This window comes from Chlorocebus sabaeus, chromosome 11, assembly GCF_047675955.1.
Source record: "Chlorocebus sabaeus isolate Y175 chromosome 11, mChlSab1.0.hap1, whole genome shotgun sequence".
Lineage (NCBI taxonomy): Eukaryota > Metazoa > Chordata > Mammalia > Primates > Cercopithecidae > Chlorocebus > Chlorocebus sabaeus.
In genome coordinates, this window is record NC_132914.1 from 22,354,644 (window position 1) to 22,379,229 (window position 24,586).

General features: G+C 37.5%; 1 protein-coding gene across 1 annotated transcript; it reads left to right on the plus strand.

Annotated features, from left to right (window-relative positions):
- Window positions 1-110: 110 nt before the first annotated feature.
- GOLT1B (golgi transport 1B) lies at window positions 111-16,397 on the plus strand. Its single transcript, XM_007967869.3, has 5 exons — window positions 111-277; window positions 5,202-5,293; window positions 6,693-6,871; window positions 10,537-10,618; window positions 13,935-16,397. Exons 1-5 carry the CDS (start codon window positions 253-255, stop codon window positions 13,971-13,973), a joined length of 417 nt encoding a protein of 138 aa, XP_007966060.1. The 5' UTR covers window positions 111-252; the 3' UTR covers window positions 13,974-16,397.
- Window positions 16,398-24,586: the final 8,189 nt, after the last annotated feature.

The window sequence follows — 24,586 nt, forward strand, 5'->3', positions numbered from 1 at the left end:
CACCCTTCTCTAATTGGTCAAGGGGTGTGGTCACCATGAGCGTCACTGAACAACATTACGATTTATTGGTTGAGATTGGAAGCAGGTTTCGCCAATAGGAAGAGGTCTTAAAGCGGCAGTGAGGGTGGCTGCGTGTTTCCGGAAGACGTGGCGGCTCTCGCCTGGGCTGTTTCCCGGCTTCATTTCTCCCGACTCAGCTTCCCACCCTGGGCTTTCCGAGGTGCTCTCGCCGCTGTCCCCAACACTGCAGCCATGATCTCCTTAACGGACACGCAGAGTAAGCACCTGCTCCGGGGTCCCCGCCTCGAGCCGTGCACACCCATCACCTGGCTGGGTCTTGCCCCTCCACAGGGTCAATGAATGAAGCTCCGGGTTGGGGGCGGCGGCCTGCGAGACAGAGCTAGGGCTGCTGGGACCCTAAGGGGCTGCCTTGGGGATGCCGGGGCTAGACTTGCAGTGGCGGACCTGACCTGGGAGAAGAGTGTGGGGCAGGGTGGGACGCCGTAGCTGGGGAGGGGAGCTTTAGCCGAGTCTATCCCATTCCAGGGTCGCGATGATCTCCTTATCCCCAGTGAGATAGGCGCTTTGTTCTGGGGGCTCGCCACAAGAGAAAGTTTGCGTGGTGCCCACGGCCCACTCTCGGGATCGTTTATGCGCATGACACACTTCGGGTCCTCTACAAGTCCCTGGCTGGCTGGTTATTTGGGAGGCGGTATTTTAAATGTCACCTACAGTAGTCTGTTTTTGAAAATGTGCTTATGCTTAAATGTGGCATTTTGAATATTCGCTTTTTGCCAGTACTGTAAGCAACCTTTTAGAAATCTCTTGAAACATTCTCACTTTTCTACCTGCTAAAGTTTCAAGCAGTAGAGAAAAGCCACTTTGTGTTTCATTAAAGGATGTATTTCGTTAGTATTGTATATTGTGCTTTGTGACTTGTTTTGTTATTTTAGCGTCACTCTCTGGCTGTCACAGAGTTTTCCAGTCCTATTTCATCTCTAAAGCTAGCATTGATATCGGTTTCCTTTTCTTTCATTATAATATTTCCACTTTCCTACTGCTTTTTGTTAATGTTAATAATTTTTGTATTTATGTCTGCCCAAGCTCTATGCCTCATCTCTTGATGGTCGTAAGAGTCATCTTTTTGTCTCACTTTGCTTTATCTGCCACGCCTTTCATTTCATTCCAGTTAACTGAGATTTTCAAGATTTTAAGACTTAAACAGTGTATTGAAGTAAAAAATAGAAGTTTATTTAAAATGCCCTGTTTTAAAGTGGAGTCTTCATGTGTAGATTCAAGTCATGGCAGATCAACTTCACAGAGCTTCTAAGGCCTCCTACACACACTGCCACCCCCCAATCAGGCTATCTTCCCTCCTGAGGCTGGACTGCGGCTGCTCCTTGGGACCACCTGCCCCAAGGTTGCCACCCACTTTGGTCCATTTACCTGGCCTATTCTGATCAAAGAAAATAAAAATGTAGTCTTAAGCGGGTAGGAATCTGGTGTAATAATAATTACTGGCAATTACATAAAGGTATTTTGTTTCAGTTTACCATGTGCTTTCATGTGAATCATTACGCATAATTCTTACAAGACCCCTGTAACGCAAACAGAAGCATGCCCCTTTCATAAGTTAAATGAGGCACAAAAGAAATTCAGTGCATGGTCATAAAAAAAGTGACAGAAACAAAACTTGATCCCAGGTGTGCTGGCTCAGAAACCTTTTGCACTGTACCCCACTATCACTTAAGAAGACTTGATATAAACTTTGAGATCTGAGAATAACCTGTGCATAGAAATTATAGTTTTGAAGACTTAATATAGTAATGAGTGCCTGCTTTACATCCTTGCAAAAACAAGAAGGTGGAGTTGGACTGTGGGCATTCTCCCTGAGAAGCATTCTCCTCACTTCATTAAATTTTGTGAGAGCAATGAAACTTTTCTCTTTGCTGTTCACTTGTCACATGTTTTAGGTGAAACAGCGGATTGGAACATAAAACGATTAGTGAACCAAATGCATTTTGGATTTCAAATTGTGTTTGTGTGTGAATGTGTTTAACTGCAGGGATTGGCCATCATTCAAGTGATTTGTCAGGATTATTCTGGGATTTTGGGTTTTAGAGAGAGTGACCAAGCACCGATCAGAGTAGAATAAATGGAAATTCGTGATTATTTTAAGGGATTCTAGGACTTTCCTCATCGCCTTCCCACCCGGCCCCAAAAAAAGGCAAGACTTATTCAGAGGGACGGAGGAGGGGCATGCTGCCTCTGAATCTTCATTTCATCACGTTGTCTAAAAGTCTAGTGTGATAATTGCGTTCTCCAGTACAGTTAATGTTCAATTGAATTCTTTCTTGACTTCTGTTTTTCAAAGGGCATAGTAAGAAAGACAATGCTGCTTTTAAAAAATTGTGAATAAGATATCAGAATGTTAACAGTGTTTGCCATTAGGTAATGCATGTCTTTCCTTATAAAATTTCTGCAGTATGCTCCTTATGTTAGACAGATTCGTTTTATTAAATTGTTTTTATATTTTTTAAAACCTGTGGGTAGTTTTTTAAACGTGGGAGGAGTGAAGGAAGATAAGTTTTACTTCTGATGGAAAGAAGGCAGCTCTGTGCAGGGCTTTTGATAGCCAGAGGGCTTATGAATGCATAAGGATAGGGAAAAGGGGGATCCTGGAGGTGAGAAAAAGGCATGAGGCCAATTTGAGACTTTTGACCGGTGTGGATCAGGAGCTACTTGGCAATGTCATTGCCAGTGCCAGTTGTGGCAAAGATGTTTTGGGCAATGTCTCCTGCTGGACTGTACTGGATAAAGTAGTGGAATATTTTGGTTCCCATGTTGTAGTTGTAGGACCATTGTCTGTGGAGTGAGAAGACTGGTTGAATGCTGACTCCACAGACTGTTGTACCTGCCTCCATACCACCAGCACCCACACACACATTTTTCCTGCTTCTGTGATCAAGAACAAGTTAACTTAATACCTCTAGGTTCACGGTTGCACATATGAACCATAGGACTAGTGCTACTTTTAACCTCACAATTTTGTTAAAGAAATTATAAAATTTTTGTATGAACACTTCATGACATGGTAAAGCATACTCAGAGATTGTCCTTTTTCACTGCAGTTAATTTTTAATAGTTCTACTTGGCTATGTTAGATAACAAGCTAATATTAAACTTGAATCCCCTAAAAGACGCGCCCTCCAGACGTTCAGTATACTCCAGTGTCCTTGAGTTTCATGTAACCAAACACCTTTAACCTAAAAACTAAACATTCTGTGGGAAGAACTATGGCATTAATGGTTAAGCACATGAGCTTTGGATTCAAAAGACCTTGGTTCAAATGCTTCATTAGAAGTGTGGCTTTGGGCAAGTTAAGTCAACTCTCTAAACTTCATTTTCCTCCATCTTTGAAAAGATGTAATTATACCTGCATTCCAGTAGCACTGGAAGTATTAAGTTATATAAGGTATGCGAAGCACTTCATAAGGCCTAATTCGCGGTAAATTCTCAGTACATAGTAGGTGTCTTTCCATATACTTTCCTTTCTAAAAACATCTCACAATGTTTATGTAATCATCAAGGTTATTTGTGAAAAGATAGAAATTAGTCATATTCAACCAACAAAGCTGCCGATGTTTAATCCTAACTACTAAATAGTTACTAATAGAATTTTACTCGCTCTTTTGTCCATATTTTCCCCTATGAAATTACGTCCACTATCCAAACAGCTAATTTGGTAAATTCTCTTAAGGTATTTGATCATGAAAGTATCAGCCTCAAATTTTCATAGGAATGTGTGTTGAATACGCTTTACTGGTGTATTTATAGACCAGGTACCTGAATTATTTTAGACTAACTTTGGGAACAAAAGATGTCTGGAATGGAAGACACTAGTTATTAGGAAATTGAGCAGGTGGGGAATGTAGAAAAAGCTAAAATTAATGCAAGTTTTCAAATTATCAGAACATTTTATATGACTTAAGATTTTTTAAAGTAGCTGTGACCTAGATTTTAGCTTTCTGGAGCTGAGGCAAAAAGTTAAGCAGTAGATCAGAAATCAGTGATAGGGTATTTTAAATTGTGCTTCTAAAAATACAGTGGCTTCTACTCTGACCTATCTGTATGCAGATTGTGCTTCTAGCTAAACTATGGATTAGTGACTATTTTCTAAAATCAAAACTAAAATGATCAAGGAGGTAACTTAGTGAATTGCGCTTTTTAACATTAATAGAAGAGTACATCTGTCACCTTAGACGTTGAGACTTTTCATATTAAAAACATAAGACCTAGGGAATGCACAGTCAATAAAAGTATTAATTGTATATGCAAGATAAACATAGACTTTAAAGTTTGCACCTCGTCTACCACTATATATCCAGTACCTGGAACAGTTCCTTGCATCTGGCAATTGATCAACATTTCTTTGTTTTTTAATGAAACACTAAAAACCTAGAATATTAATATTAGGTAAAACAAGATTCTTTGAAACTTTGGAGAGGTGATTTTAGGACTGTAGACCAAATATGTAAGTGGATTTGTAGTTTGGGTAAATGTGTAGATAAGTCCATAATGAGTAATCAAGAAATTAAAAGTGACGCCTGACCTTGTGAAAATATGATTTTGAGAAGACTGCTACCATGATTTTCAAAATATTTCTTGTTGCCATTGTGACAAGCAGTGTATAATTGACTAAAGGATATTGTGCTGACCTACCGTAACATTTCTAATGGAGTAAAGAAGGAATTAATTTTAAGGAGAGTAAGAAGGAACTGTAGATATTGTGCATATAAATAATAATTATAGAATGTGAAAGGAGATAAGTAATTAAAGGAAACCTATACATTTATGTCTGATGTGAGAGAGCTTCTTAGGAGGAAAAAAACAAATTATATATCTACAAAACCAAAGATTTAGAATCCTGATTTATCTTTTTTTATTATAGCTATGTCTGAGAAATGCTATCTCCCATATAAGGATTAGAAATTTTCATTCATGTTTTAAATTTTTAAATAATTTGCTGATAATTAATTTGTTATAGAGCTAAATAAATGTCATTATGAAGTTAACCTGCAATGTTGAGTACCTGTTTTCGTATATCTGTGAAAGGAAAACTGGAAAGTTTTCTTAGTTTACAGGGATGTTAATGTGAGTTTAATTTTTCTCTGCCCTTAACCATATAACTTATATTGCAGAAATTGGAATGGGATTAACAGGATTTGGAGTGTTTTTCCTGTTCTTTGGAATGATTCTCTTTTTTGACAAAGCACTACTGGCTATTGGAAATGTGAGTTTTTAAATACATATTTTAACTAAATTTATAAGGAAATTTTACCTACAAATGAATTATTACCTGCTATTAAATTTGGGGAAAATAATTCAGTATTACTCATAAGTAATTCCTGTTACATTCTCTATTTCCATCAGGAATGAAACCTGTCAGCTTTCTGTTTAAATAAAAGGTAAACACTTAATGAGGTTTTCTAATTCCATAACTACTCTGTTAAGTGTTTGTCATGAGATTTACAATACATTAAATGAAGGCTGCCTCTAAATAGGAGTTCAAAATAGATGACTTGATAGTCTCATGTCCTGATAAATTCACTGAAGTATTTTTGCTTTAAACATCCGAGACTTTGCATTTGATTCAGCTGCATAAGATAGATTTTTTTTAACCTTTTAAAAAATATATCTCTATGTTAATGGTTGACTTGCTTAGAAAGGGATCTATGTTGTTTATTTGGAATGTGTACTATGCTATTCATGTGTGGAGGTTATGATGCGGAAATAAATAATAACCCTTCTAAGGTAGTGAAGACACTGTATATATATACACACACACACACACACACACACACATATATATTTGGGCTTTTAATTGGAAATGGGAAAAGATAAAAGATAGCAAAATTGTTCAAAATTGATGTCTTAAAAATGATAATAGCATTGCTATCCTAGAATATGAAGCTTAACCATTAGGCTTAATATATATTTGTGTGAAATAGTTTTCACTAAAGAATGTTAATGGAGAGGGCAAGTATTTGGAAAGAAAACCTGGGGAAAGCAAGCTCTTAATACATCACCATTTCTTGTCCACAGAATACATTCAAAATATTTGAAAACACGTGGTTGTATTTTTATTTCTGCTGCCACCAGATATTCTAGAATTTATAAAACTAGAATCTTCTTGGCTTCACGTTGTTTCTTCTGCTATCAACTTAGCCATGTCAATATTTCTCCCATCCATAGAAACTCCTGTAGCCTATGATGAATATTTCAGAACCAAGAGGAATACCCTTGGGTGACATATTTATGGGCAGCTTTCCTCTTTATGCCTTGCCAACTCATCTGCTTGACTAAGCCTTCCTCATCCAGCTAAAACTAGGAAAACTACTGCAGACACAGATGCCCCTTGGTAACGTCTAATCTTTCTTTGTTTCTCTTTTTCTCCATTTAATCAAGATAGAAGAGGAATGAGACAAGTGGAACAAAACTACAACTTTAACATGCATAACCCCCTCCTTGGTTCTGCTTCTTGGTTGTACATTACAGTTCTGTCTGGCCAGTTGCCCACATTAAACCAAACAAATGAGCTTCTTTTTTTATATTTAGCTTTGATTTTACTTTTAAAATTTATGCAGTGTGTTTAACTACCTTTTCTGTGTTGTATTTTTTTTCTCTTTTAGGTTTTATTTGTAGCCGGCTTGGCTTTTGTAATTGGTTTAGAAAGAACATTCAGATTCTTCTTCCAAAAACATAAAATGAAAGCTACAGGATTTTTTCTGGGTGGTGTATTTGTAGTCCTTATTGGTTGGCCTTTGATAGGCATGATCTTCGAAATTTATGGATTTTTTCTCTTGTTCAGGTAAGGTATATTATTGTCTCTTTCAGTAAACCAGTGCGTCAGATAGTTAGTACAAAAACTCAGATATTTATGTCACTTGGAGTAAGATGATGATCATTTCCTTAATTTTATTTAAGTTGAATCTTTTATTATAGTTTTAGATGAAGCAACTATAAAAATGTTTATCAAACGTAAATGATTGCCTAAGTAATGGTATAAATTATCTTGTCAGCACAATAAAGTTCATTTTATTGGCATTTTAAGGCACCATCTTTATGTTTGATATTTTTATCAACTAAATAGTGGTTGGTGCTAGGTAGGTAGGTAGGTAGGTAGACAGATAGATCGAGCCAGCATTTTAGTGTGTAGAATCTTATACTTCGTAGTTACTACTACTTGATCCAAATTTATTTAGGACATACACATATTAGAAGATTGTTTACCAAATACACCACTATGGGAGATGTTGATCAGGTAATATTTTGTAAATGCCAATTAGCAGGTAAGCAATAGTATGTGTATCTATCTATGTGAAAATAACTTTGGTCAGGTGCGGTGGCTCACCCCTGTAATCCCAGCACTTTGGGAGGCCAAGGCAGGTGGATCACCTGAGGTCAGGAGTTCAAGACCAGCCTGGCCAACATGGCGAAACCCCATCTCTACTAAAAATACAAAAATTAGCCAGCTGTGGTGGTGCATGCCTATAATCCCAGCACTCGGGAGGCTGAGGCAGGAAAATTGCTTGAACCTGGGAGGCGGAAGTTGTAATGAACCAATCACACCAGTGCACTCCAGCCTGGGCAACAGAGCGAGACTCCATCTCAAAAAAAAAAGAAAATACCTTTAAGTAGGGTTGGGCTTAATTATTTATTCCAACAGTGCATATCCTTTGTCTTCTATCTGCCAGGCACTGTATTACCCACAGGAGACATAAAAAGAAGTACCAAATCTGCTTTAGAAAATCTCTCATTTCTATTATGGGAAGTAGACTCTAAAAATACCAGTAGGATATAGTCATAATGCCATTATGAATGTATATGCAGAATATTGTAGGAGCATGATTAAATAATTAGTAAATTCAGGGAGAGGTAAGAAATGTTAACTGATAAACTGGGCTTTGAAGAATGGGTAAGAATTTATCCTATAAATGAGAAAGGGAACGACAGTTAACAGAAGGAACAGACAGAGCCATGAAAATACACAGCTTGTTCTGAAAAGAATGAATACTCCTATAGAACAGGAGCATATGATGAGTTGAAGGAGATGGTTGGTAATGAAACTGAAAATGAAGTCTGGAGCCAGGTTGCAGACTTTCTTTGATGACTTGTTAAGAAAAATATATCTTAACCTGTAACCAAATTTGGGCTGGGGGAGCAGTGTTGGGAGAAGGTTGGGGTAGTGACGCACAGGTATTTTTAAGCCAGAGGTGATACACAGGGCAGATGTTTTAGGGAGGTTGTTCTGCTACCAGGATAAAGTAGGTATTAAAGAGAAAAACTGAAGTCAGGGGAGCCAGTCAAGAGGCTGTTAATACAGTACAGAGTATAGAGTGATAAGATTGGAATCTTGGGGTACTCTTGACATTTTAGGGTGGGCAGAGAAAAAGAAGAAAACACTAGAAGAAACGAGGAAAAGAGGTGGGAGAAGAACTAGGAGTAAAGCTCATAGTGGCTAAGAGAGAAGAGAGTAGAGAAGAGGAGTTTGTGTCGGCAGATGTATCTTGCAGCAGAAAACTTAAGCATCTTAAGAACTAAGAAAATCATTGGCTTTCTTAATTATGTAGGAATTTTAGTAATGAAAGTTAAAAGCCAAAGCTAATCTTTGAGATGAATAAAAGATGGGAAGTCTTAGTATCATTGACAAGCTTGGAGTAATACGTAGGTTTTATGGTTTAGAGAGCTTTGTGGTATAAATACCAGTTTTTGTTCTTGGGTTTTGTTGTGTTCTGAGATATTCTGAGCTGGAGATTTAGTGCCAAGGGTCTTTGACATTGTTTTTCTAGATATTTATAATCCTAAATAATGGCGTTTGAAATCACACATTTTTATGTTTTAAAACAATACTTAAAATAAAAGTGATCTTTTGAATTCATTACTACTGGAAAATAATTGTGATTTTCTTTGAAACACACACATATACCATCAACATAAATACTTGTCTAACTTAAAAAATTCTACTTTCTGTTTAATTCTTTATTTTGACTTCTGCGGATTCATAACAGAATCTTATTGCTTAATTTCTGAATTCTATTCATGGTAGTATTTTCAAATCCCTATCTAACTCTGTGAGGAAAACAGCTTTTTTTCTGTACTCGTCTTACCACAATCAACACAGAAGACTGCTGTGACCAAATGTGCGGGGGGTTTTCCCCATACAGCAATCAAACAAGTAGTTGTCTGCAACAGACAACAGCTGAGTGTCCTCCCAATGTAGTTCTGACACTGTCTGCATGGAGATAGCTCCAGATCACACAGGTTGAGGGCTCAGTCCCACAACAGTTCTCTACTCCCAGCGATGCCAGCCACAAGCCCCAGGTTGTTTTACCCATGCTTCTGACTGACCAGCTCTAAATTGGGGTTCCCATGATCCCCTGTTTGGATCTGACTAATTTACTAGAGAGGCTCACAGAACTCAAGGAAACGCTGATGTTTACTAGTTTATTATAAAGGCATTACAAAGGACACAAATAAAGAGATGCATAAGGCAAGGAAAGGGGAAAGGGTCGCAGATCCCCCCACCCTCCCCAACCCACCATCCTCCGAGAACCTCCTTGTGTTCAGCTATCCGGAAGCTCCCTTAACACTGTTAAGTGTTTTTATGGAGGCTTCATTACTAGACATGATTGATTAAATTATTGGCCATTGGTGATCAGCTCCACCTTCAGCCCCTCGCCCCTTCGTGGAGGTTAGGAGGTAGGGCTCAAATTTCCAGCCCTCTAATCTTGCCTGGGTCTTTCTGGTGACCAGCCCCCATACTGAAGCTACCTAGGGGCTGCCACCCATTGATAACTCATTTGTATACAAAAAGACGTCACCTTGTAGGGACTCTAAGTATTTTAGGAGTTGTAAGCCAGAAAATGAGGTCAAAGACCGAATATATATTTCACAGTATCACAGTACATATTTTAAGACCCAGGAAAAGTTTACTTTCTTTGCATTTTTAAAATAAACTATTTCATTCTCTTCCTATACTGAGGTAGCTTAACTGATCTACTGTTAATTTTAAACTGGTTAGAAGCTGTGGAACTTCTGTAGACTTGTGTTTCTACCAAGAAAGAATGAGACATACTGTGAGGATCAGTACCTGGCAGGCAGTCTCTTAGTGTTAACTAAGTGTTTTGACCCTTAGTACTTATTTAGTAAATGATAGCTATTATTATTTTCATGGTTCTACACATATGGTCTCAACAGCCCCTTTCTTTTGATCAGTTTCACCCCACACAACTCATAGTTGGAGAAATCTTCAGCAGTTGAGCTAACTCATAATCTAAATTATAGCTAGGCCTCATGTACTTCTCACATTTTTACCAACAATCACAAAATTTTTAATTAAATTTGTAGTTATTTCTAACTCTGAAGTCCCTCAATTGTTCAGAATTTTAACAGGATACTTTTTTTTTCTTTGGTTAGCAATTATTTTGAAAATAGAAAATGTAACTATTAAGAACCTTTTTTTCCCTCTCCCAGGGGCTTCTTTCCTGTTGTCGTTGGCTTTATTAGAAGAGTGCCAGTCCTTGGATCCCTCCTAAATTTACCTGGAATTAGATCAGTAAGTAACCATGTATTTAGCAATATATATTTTAAGCCAACAGAATACGTATTTTGTGCTTTTTACTTCTAGAAATTTGAGTAATTGAAACATGGTTAACTGATGAGTTTTGTATTATGATATAGTTACCTCACACAGATCATGAGTACCATGAAGACCAAAAAGTGAATATTGCTAAACCTATAAAAGGCGAAATTTTGTTTTACTAGATCCATTTCTGGATCCATATTCTCTTTTTTAATGTTACTCAGATTTGATATGCTATGCTACCTTTCTCTCTGAGAGTTCAGGGCAAGTTTTTATTTAACTTTTATATAATCTTTAATTTTAGTAGCAATAATGTAAAAAGGTAACCATTATTTCCTGCAGATATTTTCTTTCTCCACCAAGTAGCCTAGATTAAGACAGTTAAATAAGGCCAGGTGTGGGGGCTGACACCCTGCACTTTGGGAGGCTGAGGTGGGTGAATTGCTTGAGCCTAGGAATTCGAGACCAGCCTGGGCAACATGGTGAAACTCCATCTCTACCCCCGAAAATACAAAAATTAGCTGGGTGTGATGGTATGCGCCTGTCGTCCCAGCTACTTGAGAGACTGAGGTGGGAGGATTGGCTTGGGCCTAGGAGGTCAAGGCTGCAGTGACCCATGATTGTGCCACTGCACTTCAGCCTGGGTGGGTGACAGAGTAAGACCCTGTCTCAAAAAAAAAAAAAAAAAAGAGTTGAATAAAGCAATATTATACTGGGATTCAGATGGTAAGAGTCTGTTGCCAGCTCTGTTTACAGTTTAAACAAGCTTGTCAAATTTGTTTTCCAGCGTGTGCCTTGGTTTCCATCTTGATAAAATAAAAGGAATCAAATCAGACAAAGGTTAAAGAGAACATTTGCAAAATTAACAAATAGAGTTTCTTCCTTTTATTCAATATTCATTCAACAAATGTTTCATACTAAACTGCTACCTTGAAGGTAGTAACATCTTTTGGTGGAGTCTTAGAAGGCCATTCAGAATTCAGCTTATTTTTTGCCACCTTAGGAAAACCTTTCCTGACTCTCTGTGGCTGGCTCGGGGTGTGCTTCCATAACATTCCTGTGCACACCTCTATTATAGCATTTACCTCTGTTTTTTTCTTTGTTTTTGTTTTTCTTAGAGACAGGGTCTCACTATGTTGCCCAGACTGTTCTCAAACTCTTGGGCTCAAGCAATCCCCCGTCTCAGCCTCCCAAAGTGCTGTGTGAGCCGCCATATAGGTGTGAGCCGCTACGCGCAGCCTTACCTCTCATTTAATTGTCAAAAAAAAAAAAAAAAAAAAGGCTTCAGGCCATGCGTGGTTCACTCCTGTAATTCCAGCACTTTGGGAGGCCAAGGTGGAAGGATTGCTTGAACCAGGAGATCAAGGCTGCAATAAGCTATGATCACACCACCGCACTCTAGCCTGGGCAATAGAGCAAAACTTTGTCTCGAACAAAAAAGAAAAAAGAAAGGAAAGGAGAAAGGGAGGCACTTCCAGGTAAAACTACAGTCCTTGAGGGCAGAGACAGATTGTATCTTAGTCATTGTTCTATCCCCAGTGACTAGCATAGTATCAGGCCTATAATGGAAACTCAAAATATTTTCTGCTAAGCAAGTGAGCGAAGGATGGCATTTTGTTGACCTTAGGGAACTTGCTCAATTTCAAGACAACACTAGATGACTGTTTCTTAGCCTACCTCCTCAGTTTCAAAACTAAACCAAAATCCTTAATTTCTAAAAGAATCTAGGTGATCTAGAATTCAGCTGAGTTGGCTACAATCCTTTTGGCTGTAGGTCCAACCCATATCAGAAGTATTCATATCCTTCTTTGTATTGGTTTCATAGGTCCAATTCTGTCCTAAATAAGTAGGATAAAGTAGCTTTAAAGACCACAAGTTCCAATTAGGTTCCAGGGAAGTTAATCAACTTTCTAAAGTTGTTCACAGATTTTTATAGATGTTTCTAGAGAGAAAGTTCATAGCATTTATTGAATTCTCAAACAGCTAAAGAATGGCTTACCTATGGAAAAATAAGTACCACTATAAGCCTAATCCTATTTCCATCCCCAGGGTAATTTTAGGGTCAGAACCTTACAGCCAAGACAACCTAAATATTTCAAGTTACCTTTGGGGAGAGATTGTTGTGCTTTCTCTCCACTTAAATTTACCTTAAAATTCTAATAAATCCGTGTATTCTTCGAGAGTGACTTTTAGTTTCAGTTGCCAGTCACCTGTTGGTGATAATATAACAAAACGTTGGAATGTAGGCTTATAGGGGTATACTCTGATTTCATTTGCATTAATCTGCAAATGCATACAGTAGTGAATGTTACTTATACCTAAAATGGCTTTTGAATGTACTGAAACTTCTAGTTACAGAGTCATAATCATTATTTGTGCCCTTAATTTAAGGATTCTCAAGAATTTGCATAAATGGACACCCAATACAATAGAATATGTTTCTTATCATTATTCATCACGATAAGTGTTTATGTAAAAATGTGAATTGTGAAATAAAATAAATGATCAGGTGATTGCTAGAATTTGATAGTATAACCACCTGGGTTATATAACTTTTAATGTCTCTACCAGTTATATACAATATCAGTCTTTACATCACCATCTGGAATGTTAAAAAAAAAAAAAAAACCCAACTGCTTTATGTTTGGGGTGGAGTAAGCAAAGTAAATAACCACTTACAGTAATGTGTGTTAAAATTTATATTCAATAATTATAAATTTATGCTTACATCATTAAATCTATCTTTAATGTCATTACCACTTTCAATCCAAAGTCCAGAATACACATTTAAAGTATTTTTAGTCAATAACTGTTGTTAACTATTGAACTTAATGGAGTTAAATCTGTTTGTTCAAAGACTACATAGGCCCCGAAGAGATCCACAGTAATGGTCAGTTGAAATATCTTATTGGGTTCATTAATGCATGAATGGCTGACATTTCAGTTTTTTTATGTTTTTATTTTTTTATTTTTTGTTAAGCTAGCAGTGTTATCTTCATCTTATACAATTTCTTTATTCATTGTGTTGCATTTTTCATGTTGCACCCTTGAACTCATATGTATAACATGTCATGCAAAAAACAACTTTTAGAAAAAAAAAATGTTATACACATTTATGTATCAGAAGATGATGGTGAGTAGTACTGGATTAGCCATTGTCAGTCATACCTTAAATTTCCACAACTATTCTTGTAAGGCTGGGTTTTTAAAATCAACATTTTAAATATTGATATAATGTTTTATAATGTTCTGGACTTTCTTTAATTATCTGTTTTTCTTCTCCTTACAGTTTGTAGATAAAGTTGGAGAAAGCAACAATATGGTATAACAACAAGTGAATTTGAAGACTCATTTAAAATATTGTGTTATTTATAAAGTCATTTGAAGAATATTCAGCACAAAATTAAATTACATGAAATAGCTTGTAATGTTCTTTACAGGAGTTCAAAACGTATAGCCTACAAAGTACCAGCAGCAAAATAGCAAAGAAGCAATGAAAACAGGCTTCTACTCAAGTGAACTAAGAAGTCAGCAAGCAAACTGAGAGAGATGAAATCCATGTTACGATGCTTATGAAACTCTTGAAGGCTATTTGTATTGTTTTTCCACAATGTGCGAAACTCAGCCATCCTTAGAGAACTGTGGTGCCTGTTTCTTTTCTTTTTCTTTTGAAAGCTCAGGAGCATCCATAGGCATTTGCTTTTTAGAAATGTCCACTGCAATGGCAAAAATATTTCCAGTTGCACTGTATCTCTGGAAGTGATGCATGAATTCGATTGGATTATGTCATTTTAATGTATTAAAACCAAGGAAACCCCATTTTTGATGTATGGATTACTTTTTTTTTTTGTAAACATGGTTAAAATAAAACTTTTGTGGTTCTTCTGAATCTTAATATTTCAAAGCCAGGTGAAAATCTGAACTAGATATTCTTTGTTGGAATATTCAAAGGTCATTCTTTACTAACCTTTAGTTCCCAAATTATAACTGACTAAGTTTGGTCAGCAACATACTCTAGAAATATTCTCACACTTCTTGGGAGTCTGCCCTCCTAAGTATCTATTTATATCATTCATTACATGTAAGTATTTAACAAAAAAGCATTCTTGACCATGAATGAAGTAGTTTGTTTCGTGGCTTGTCTCATTGAATAGTCTTGTTGAAGATACTAAATGATGCAAACCAAATGGATTTTTTCCATGTCATGATGTAATTTTTCTTTCTTTTTTTTTAATTTTAGCAGTGGCTTATTATTTTGTTTTTCATAAATTAAAATAACTTGATAATGTTTACTTTAAGACATTAACATGCTAAAAGGTTAAACTTAGGCTATTTTTAAAGGGCTATTCATTTAATCTGAGTTTTCCCTTATTTTCAGCTTTTTCCTTTTAAGCATGACATATCCTTCATATGATCACTCGAGTTAATTAGAAAATACATGAGTTCACATGCTAAAGTTATTTCACTGTAATTAAACTGGCTATAGTTTCTTAAGAACATGACACTAAAAAAAAAATGTGTTCTTTTTTCCACCATTGCTGATTATTAGACAGTAGGAAATAGCTGTTTTCTTTAGTTTTACAAGATGTGACAGCTTTAGTGATAAATGTAGGGAAACATTTCAACAGCGATAGTACTATTTGTTTTACCACTGATTGCACTGTTTCCTTTTTTTAACAGTTGCAAAGCTTTTTAATGCATAAAAGTATAATTGAAATGTGTGGTATTTATTTACAAACATCTACAAAAATAGATTACAGCTTATTTTATTTGTAGTTAAATCTCTTGATACACAGAGAACTCCCAGTCTTGCTCATCTAAATAAGGAAAGACTTTGGTGTATAGTGTAATGGTTTAGTCTTGAGGATTACTGACATTTTTGGTACTTGGATTTGACTTATGATATGTCTGTGAAAATGCAGTAATGACAAATGGAGACTCCTACCTCAATAGTTAATGGAATAATAAGAGCCTACTGTTGTGTCTAATGTTCTTCAAAAAAGTAATATCCTCACTTGGAGAGTGTCAAATACATACTTTGAGGATTGACTTATATAAGGTGCCCTGTAGAACTCTGTTACACATATTTTCGACCCATATTATTTACAATGTCTTGATAATTCTACCTTTTTAGAGCAAGAATAGTATCTGCTAATGTAAGAGACATCTGTATTTAACTCCTTTGTAGACATGAATTTCTATCAAAATGTTCTTTGCACTGTAACAGAGATTCCTTTTTTCAACAATCTTAATTCAAAAGCATTAGTAGACTTGAAAGGGTTTGATAATCTCCCAGTCCTTAGTAAGATTGAGAGGCTGGAGCAGTTTTCAGTTTTAAATGAGTCTGCGGTTAATATCCAATGTGAGTTTGGGACTGCCTGGCAACACTTATATTTCTTATTCAGAACCCTTGATGAGACTATTTTTAAACATACTAGTCTTCTGATAGAAAGCACTATACATCCTATTGTTTCTTTCTTTCCAAAATCAGCCTTCTGTCTGTAACAAAAATGTACTTTATAGAGATGGAGGAAAAGGTCTAATACTACATAGCCTTAAGTGTTTCTGTCATTGTTAAGTGTATTTTCTGTAACAGAAACATATTTGGAATGTTTTTCTTTTCCCCTTATAAATTGTAATTCCTGAAATACTGCTGCTTTAAACAGTCTCACTGTCAGATTATATTATCTAACAATTGAATATTGTACATATACTTGTCTTACCTCTCAATAAAAGGGTACTTTTCTATTAATTGGTCGTCAAGTATATCTGTGTTATGAAGTTCTAAAAGCTAGTTTAGCATTGTGAAATAACCTCATTTTTTAAAAATTAACCTTATATGCAATTTTTTCTTATTTATCAAATGATCTTCACATCTTTCATTTCCAAATTGTTGAAATGGACTAATGAATACAAATAGACTTCAAGTAAGCACAAACATTCTTAATTTTGAAAACTGTAAAATAAAAGAAAGTCACTTACCTTGGGCAATATGCTATTTTTTAAAAATCAGACTCTTAAGTTTGTATATTATGTTATTCAATAGACATTTTCTGAGTACCCCTTGAATACTAAAAGTCCTGTGTTGAATGTGGGAGACTGAGGAGAACAAGATCTGCCATCTGCTCATTAATTGTTTACAATGTTAACATTGCTCATAAATTCTTAGCCGTGTTTCCAAACAACTTGTCCTGACTTATACTGCAAACAAATGTTGGTAGAAGAATTTGTGGTCTAAACACCCCAACCTCTTATTTTTCTCCCAGTCAAGAGTTGCTAAAACTATTCAACTTTCAGCTGTGTTTCTTTGTGGCGGGGTGGTAGAGAATTGTTTTTAATGTAGGCCTAGGGATTTAAAACTGTCACTGTTATTTGGGTTATCCAAAAGCCTGCCACAGAATTTGTATTGCCACAGGCAGTTGGGACAGTTTTCTGAAAGCTGCTGTGATTGCTACCATTAATTGCAAAATTTAAAAAGTGGTCAGGGAATTTAGAAATTAGAGGAGAATTTTTCTCAGAATGGAAAGGATCTTAAGTCTTTGTCACCTAAATAAGACCACAACACCTGCAATGTTTTGACTGTAAATTTTATTAAGGCCGAAAAAAACCACTGGCCAAGTCTACCACTTAAAATACCCAGTAAGTATTTGTTGAACTCACAAAGTAAGCTGCAAATCCAGACTATTGTTGGGTGAATGGGAAGTCTTGAATCTGTTGTTAAATATCCAGCATGTCTCTCTAATCTTGACCTGGGCCAAAAGGCCCCAACCTCTTCTGTTACCTGTATCCATGTAGGAGATTGGACACTAGCAGCATGCTCGAAATTCTTCATTGACTAATGTGTATCCATGACTTTCGCTTTACTCAGTTCTCAAGGCCTGATTAAAATGTCACTGCTATTATATCTTTCCTGACCAGTTAGGCCCAAACAGCTGCTCCTTCCTTGTCCTCTCATATAACTTTCCACTTGCTTTGTATTGATTTGGTTATGGAAAAGATTCTTGAGGTTCGAAATCTCCTCTTACATTTGTATCTCCAGTAAATGTTGGTTTAATGAGTGAAAGTTCATTCTGCCAACTCTTCTGTGCTGGCCCCACTGATCACTTCTGTTTGTTTGTTTGTTTGTTTATTTTGAGATGGAGTCTCGCTTTTGTCGCCCAGGCTGGAGTGCAGTGGCAAGATCTTGGCTCACTGCAGCCTCCACCTCCTGGGTTCAAGCAATTCTCCTGCCTCAGCCTCCCGAGTAGCTGGGATTACATACGCCCGCCACCACACCTGGCTAATTTTTGTATTTTTAGGAGAGACGGGGTTTTGCTATGTTAGCCAGGCTGGTCTGAAACTCCTGACCTTGTGATCTGCACACCTTTGCCTCTCAAAGTGCTGGGCTGGGATTACAGGTTTGAGCCACCGCACCCAGACTGATCACTTCTAATCTATTGAAATCAGCCTCTATCAGCCATAAAATTGAATCTAATGATCTGGCCCCCGCAGAAGTCTCTACCTGTCTGCTTCACATTCCTTAGGACTTTACTGTACCCAGTAGCTCGTCAATGGAGAGAGGGATCATAGATGAAAGAAAGACCATGCCTACAGATTGGCTGCCCTTCTTCACTAGAAACAGGAGGCTGCTGGGGAAACCAGAAGCTACTCCCGAAGTTTTGAGGCTGGTGTGAATCACTGATTCTCAGTTTTCCTTTCTTTCCAATATGAAATGAAGAGTTTCTTGGGAGTTTTTTGTCGTTGGAGCTGGTATTATGAAGTAGAATTATCCCAAAGAGAAAATGAAATTTATTCCTTAAGTGACGAAAGCCAGAAATAATACCCTATGACAAGAGGGATCACTTGCATGACAGTCTTTTACATATATGAAATAATGCTGATAATAATGGGTAATTGAATCCCTGAAGAAGACTCTTCTGATGTGATGTGATCCTGTGTGGTGACTCTGAGTTCTGTGGCGGTATAACGACCAGTCTTGGTGCTAAAACACTAACTCTACCACTTAGTGTCAAGTCAAACTCTCTGAGTATGCTCCTAAGTGAAACTCAGGATCTACTGCATGAATTTGGTATGAAAATTGAATGTAACAATGGATGTCAGAGGGCTTCCTCAAATTTAAAGTGTTATGAATACAACATGTATTATTGTCCTGAGAGTGTTTCTGGCCCAGTGATACAGATTAGAAGTAGGACAACTGACTATCCCATCTTCCTATTAATGATCACACCTGGCAACACCTGGTATTCAACCTAATTCACATTACAGGAGTATGGGATCATTCTTCACATTTCTGAGCTACCAATGTTTATAAGGCTCAACATTTCCAAAAAGCTATCAGTATTAGTGTTCTCTTGTTTGCATCTTGATTCAAGACCTTTTTTGCTATATTTGTCCTCTGTCTTTGTGCTGCTCCTACATAATATACACAATTAGCAGCCATGTCTCATGAATTATCCTGTAGTAATGGTGGCTGTATATTAATTCATATTCACCATTCTGTCATTTTGGAAATGAATGGTAAAACATTTTAATCCAGAAGAGAGTATGAAATTGGTGAACTTGAGTCTTCCCTGCTTCACTTTTATCTACCCCCAACTCCCTAAATAGTGCTTATCTTAACTCTCCTCAGAAAACCAGTATCTTCATATTTTCTCCTTCCTCTCCCTATCTGTAGTTCTGGAGAAAGGATCTGAAACAGTCTGTAAACAAAGAATTGCAATATTATCTGCTTCAGGGTGTGAGTTCATTGGGAATCAAAGCCTTAAGTAAAAGAAAGCCTGGGTTAAAACTTTGGCCAATTGCCAGGCGCGGTGGCTCACGCCTGTAATCCCAGCATTTTGGGAGGCTGAGACGGGCGGATCACGAGATCAGGAGATCGAGACCATCCTGGCTAACACGGTGAAACCCCGTCTCTACTAAAAATACAAAAACTTAGCCGGGCGTGGTGGTGGGCGCCTGTAGTCCCAGCTACTCGGGAGGCTGAGGCAGGAGAATGGCGTGAACCCGGGAGGCGGAGCTTGCAGTGAGCCGAGATAACACCACTGCACTCCAGCCTGGGCGACAGAGCGAGACTCGGTCTCAAAAAAAAAGAAAAAAAAAAAAACTTTGGCCAATTAATGGGAAGTTTTATTTTGGATAGCAGGCCTTCTTAATGCCCCTAAAGCCCCTCTTAAAACTGGTAACCCGTTGGGGAAATGACTTCTTTCATCTGATTATGAGACAACTGGCCTAAGGGACTGAATAGAAGCCCCATAGAAGATTGAACTCATATCTTTATTCATGCTCTCCAACCCAAATTCTCTCTATTCTGTCATCAAAAAGTAATTTAGCCATTTTGTATCATAATAGCCATATTGTTCAGATAACCTTATCCAAGATAGCAGCTGTTTTCCTTGTAAACACAATAATCACTGACCTTGAAAGAATGTCATTTAAACAGTGACAGGTGATCGTTTGTTAAATAGGGTCTGGGTACTCTACAGTCAACTACGAGAATCCAGCTAACAGTGCCAAATTCAAAACAGTCTTCATTGAATGTGCCTTTAAAAAAGGCTTAAAAGACCATTTGTTCAACATCTACGGCCTGGTCATACTGTCAGGAGAATAAAATTCAACGGCTTTACCTATCTTGGTTTTTTTCTTGTTGTTTGTTTTGTTTTGTTTTATACCAAATATTTTAACTTAACCCATGTCTGGTTTTGGACCTGTAAAAACCTTAAAAGCTTTGTGACTTAAAAAAAACATTCTACTGGGGTTCAGTGCCCTTTGGAAATCCTTTTAGAAGTAATACATTCTAGCATGTTACTCTTGATAAGACTGCAATATTGATAATATGTCAAAACCATTCCCTTCTTTTGTGCACAGTAAACTGAAAATGGCAGCTTTGACGTAAGACATCTGCTTGTGAATTCATTAGCTAAACTATTACCAGCAAAGCACATTTATTTATTTCTTCTTAAAATTGTAAGTTCAAAACACATTTTATTGGTGATTCATTTTCCTGCTCCTCTTCCCAAAACCTTTGTGTTTCGGGTACAGAAAGGCATTTTACTTATTTTTCAGGTAACCTAGTAATCAGGTTTCACGTGTGACTATTTAAAATATAAACACAGCGTATTTCACTTCTTTTATTGCTCTTTTTTGAAGGAAATTGCCACAATCCTTAGAAATGAAAATCCTAAAATCTCACATTTGAAGCATTATTAAAATAGCATCCAGGGCCGGGCGCGGTGGCTCAAGTCTGTAATCCCAGCACTTTGGGAGGCCGAGACGGGCGGATCACGAGGTCAGGAGATCGAGACCATCCTGGCTAACATGGTGAAACTCCGTCTCCACTAAAAAATACAAAAAACTAGCCAGGCGAGGTGGCGGGCACCTGTAGTCCCACCTACTCGGGAGGCTGAAGCAGGAGAATGGCGTAAACCCGGGAGGTGGAGCTTGCAGTGAGCTGAGATCCGGCCACTGCACTCCAGCCTGGGCGACAGAGCGAGACTCCGTCTTAAAAACAAACAAACAAACAAAAAAATAGCATCCAGATAACCTTTTAGTCAGTTTTTATCTTTCTCCTCTCCTACGACAGTGGAAATAGAACATTACACTAATGCCTCTAGTTTTTTCCTGCTTTACGTTTTTCCTTGAAGACAGTAAAGAGTTCTCAAATTTCTACTCACATACTACTTTCTATATTCCATTCTCATTTTGTAACCAAATCTCAGTTTTCCTGTTTGCATATGACTGTCAAGTCTAAATATCAGCGCCCAAACTCCAATCTCTTTTCCAAGTATTTGCAGGTAGATAGCATCAGCCCTTTAAACTTCAATCCCAAATGAAACTTACCAGTTCTCTCCTCAGAGTCCCTGCTATTTCTGTGTCTAGCCATTCTTCCAGCCACACAAACTCTGAGGTTTAGTTTTCAGCACTTCTTATACTCCTAAATCTTTGTTACTCAAAATGTCCAAGGGCCAATAGCATCTATCACCATCAGCTGGGAGTTTATTAGAAATGTAGAATTTTGGGCCCCACTCCAGGTCTACTGAATCAGAATCTGCATTTTAACAAACTCCCAGGTGATTCCCATGCACACTAATACATGAAAACCACTGTCCTGACTGAGAAGGAATTGCTATGACCTAAATGTTTGTGTCCTACCAAAATTCATATGTTGAAATTCTAAACCTCAATGTGATGGTAGGGCCTTTGCAAGACGACTAGGTCATAAGGGTGGAGCCCTCATAAACGGGATCAATGTCCTTATAAAAGCATTCCAAGTAGTTTGTTTTTCCCTCCCACTCATGTAAGAACACAGCAGAGAAGACAACAGTCTGCAGCCCAGAAAAGGGCCCTCACCAGAACCCAACCATACTGGCTGGACTTTGATCTTGGACTTCCTTGAGTAAGGAATTTCCATTGTTTATAAGCTACCCAGTTTGTTGTATTTTGCTATAGCAGCCTGAATGGACTAAGACAGCGACCACCTCTTTCTTTCATGGTAACTTAGTATGTGGTGGATACTCAGGTTCTTGTTCCATAAACTGTCTGTGTATACAGATCTTTTAACTGAATATTGATACACTTTGAATCCTCTTGTCTTCTAAGAATTTCCTTTTGCTATTATCTTGCCTTTCTTCTACATCATGAGTTTCTCCTTCCCTACTGATCATCCCCATCGATATACATGTCTTACAAATGGTTTCTTAGTTGTCACATCAACAGAAACCAACAGACTGATTTGGGAAAAACAAAGATTTTATTAAAAGGACCCTGCAGCTGGCGTCACCACTGCTGGAGCACTGGATGCTGGAACTTGCCACTAGCACTGTAGCTAAGACTACTCCAGAAACTCAATCTTACTACAACCCCCACTGCACCCGAGCACTTCTTCCATCCGGGCATGAGATTCCCCATCTGAGCATGTCATCTGATTGGTGAAGCCTATGTCACATGCCCACATTCTCCCTGATAGGGAGGCGAGAAAAGTGACTATCTGGCATTTTCAGTTTGTACAATAGAAGAAACACTCTGCCTCCCAACAAGATTCATAGTTTCACAATTTGTAATTCAGGTAATTTTAGGAATTGCCTAGAAATGAGAGGTTTCAGATGTTACCTTAAGCCCAAAAAGTATAACAAATCTTCTATCTTATCTTTAAAAAAGAAAAAAAAAAAAGATTTCACAGGCCAAGGGTGCCTATAATCCCAGAGGTTTGGGAGGCTGAAGTGGGAGGATTACTTGAGGCCAGGAGTTTCAGCCCAGCCTGAGCAACATGGTGAGACCTTGTCTTTAAAATAACAATGACAATAATAATAACAGTAAAAAAATATTTCTCGTTTTTTCCTTTCCCTCTTTCGTGACATCTCTTAAAGAGATTGTTTTTTCTTGGCTTTAATTTATCATATCTTATTCACTATTCAACCGACTCCAATCTTGCTTCTATCCTCAAAACCATCATATTCCAAATCCAGTGGGTATTTCTTGGAGCTCATGTTGCTTGACCTCCCAATACTGCTGGATCTTCACTTGGCTTCCACGGCATCAGGGTCCCCTGAAATTTCTTTCCTTCTGACTCTATCTCAGCCTCCTTTTCTGGCTCTTCCTCTGCTCACTCTCTGTGCGTTTGTTTCCATAGCTCTGTCCCTGCTCCTCTTCTTTTCTTTTCTTTTCTTTCTTTTTTTCCCCTGCTCCTCTTCTTTAGTCCCATTCACTCCCTAAGTGTTGTGTTTAATCTCATCCCTTTACTGGTTTTAAAATTCATAGAATTCTTAAAATTCTTAAATTAATCATTTCTGCCCCCCTCCCCCCCAAAAAATCTGTAGGCTGGTGACCTCTTTACTGACCTCTATCGAGTTTTGTATTTCCAACCTCCTATTTTGTACTTGTACTGGATATTTTTAATATACATTTTAATTTTAATATGCCTATATGGCAAGTGTTAATTTCCCTCTCTTAACTGGCTTAATTTCAGTAAATTACATCATAATTTACCCACAGTTTCATCCATAAACCTAAGAATCATCCTTGATTTATTTTTTCTCACACTCTCAAATCCCTTTTATATACAAGTTCTATATTTTCTACCTCCACAACATGTATTCCAAATTCATTTACAGCTCTTCTTTCCCTGTGTGTACCATCCCAGTGTAAGCCATCATCATCTTTTGCTTCTAATCATATTTCCACGTCAACTAGCCCATTTCTTCTTCTCCAATCTCATTTCAAAGCACCTCCCGTCACCCACACAACTCTGCCTACATTGGCCTCTTTCCTAGTCCCCAAGCAAGACATACTCTTTGTTGTCCATATATTTTGCTTTTCTTTCTTCTATTGAGAATGCCTGGAATACTAATTTCTGCCCCAGCTTTTCCCATTACTTCACCTTATCCTTCAAGACTACCCTCTGTTTTTAACCTTCCCTAAAGTAGCCCACCACTTATCCTATCACCTCACCTTGCTTACTTTTACTTAACGATTTAAAACATTCTGTAGTTACAGTAGTCCCTGCTTATCTGCAGTTTCACTTTCCATGGTTTCAGTTACCCATGGTCAACTACAATCTGAAAATATTAAATGGGAAATTCCAGAATTCATGTTTTAAATTGTGAGTTTTAAATCTGAGTAGGGTGTTGAAATCTTTCATTGTCCAGCTCCAGCTCACCCAAGACATGAACCATCTTTTTGTCCAGCATGTCCATATATAAATACCACTCCCCTATTATCAATTAGTAACCATCTTGGTGAACAGATTTAAAAAAAGCATAGTATACATAAGACATATACATATCTGTGGTTTCAGGCGTCCACTGTGGGTCTTGAAACATGCCCCCTGACACACACACACACACACACACACACACACACACACTTATGATTAAGGGGGTAACTACTGTGTCTTATTTATCTATTCATCAGTTTACTGTGTACCTTAACTAGTAGGTAACTTTGATC

Bases quoted from the DNA above. Each gene is read 5' to 3' on its own strand.
- GOLT1B (XM_007967869.3), top strand. From the start codon at position 253: ATGATCTCCTTAACGGACACGCAGA. The intron at 5,294-6,692 runs GTGAGTTTTTAA...TTTCTCTTTTAG, and splicing joins CACTACTGGCTATTGGAAAT to GTTTTATTTGTAGCCGGCTT. The intron at 6,872-10,536 runs GTAAGGTATATT...TCCCTCTCCCAG, and splicing joins GGATTTTTTCTCTTGTTCAG to GGGCTTCTTTCCTGTTGTCG.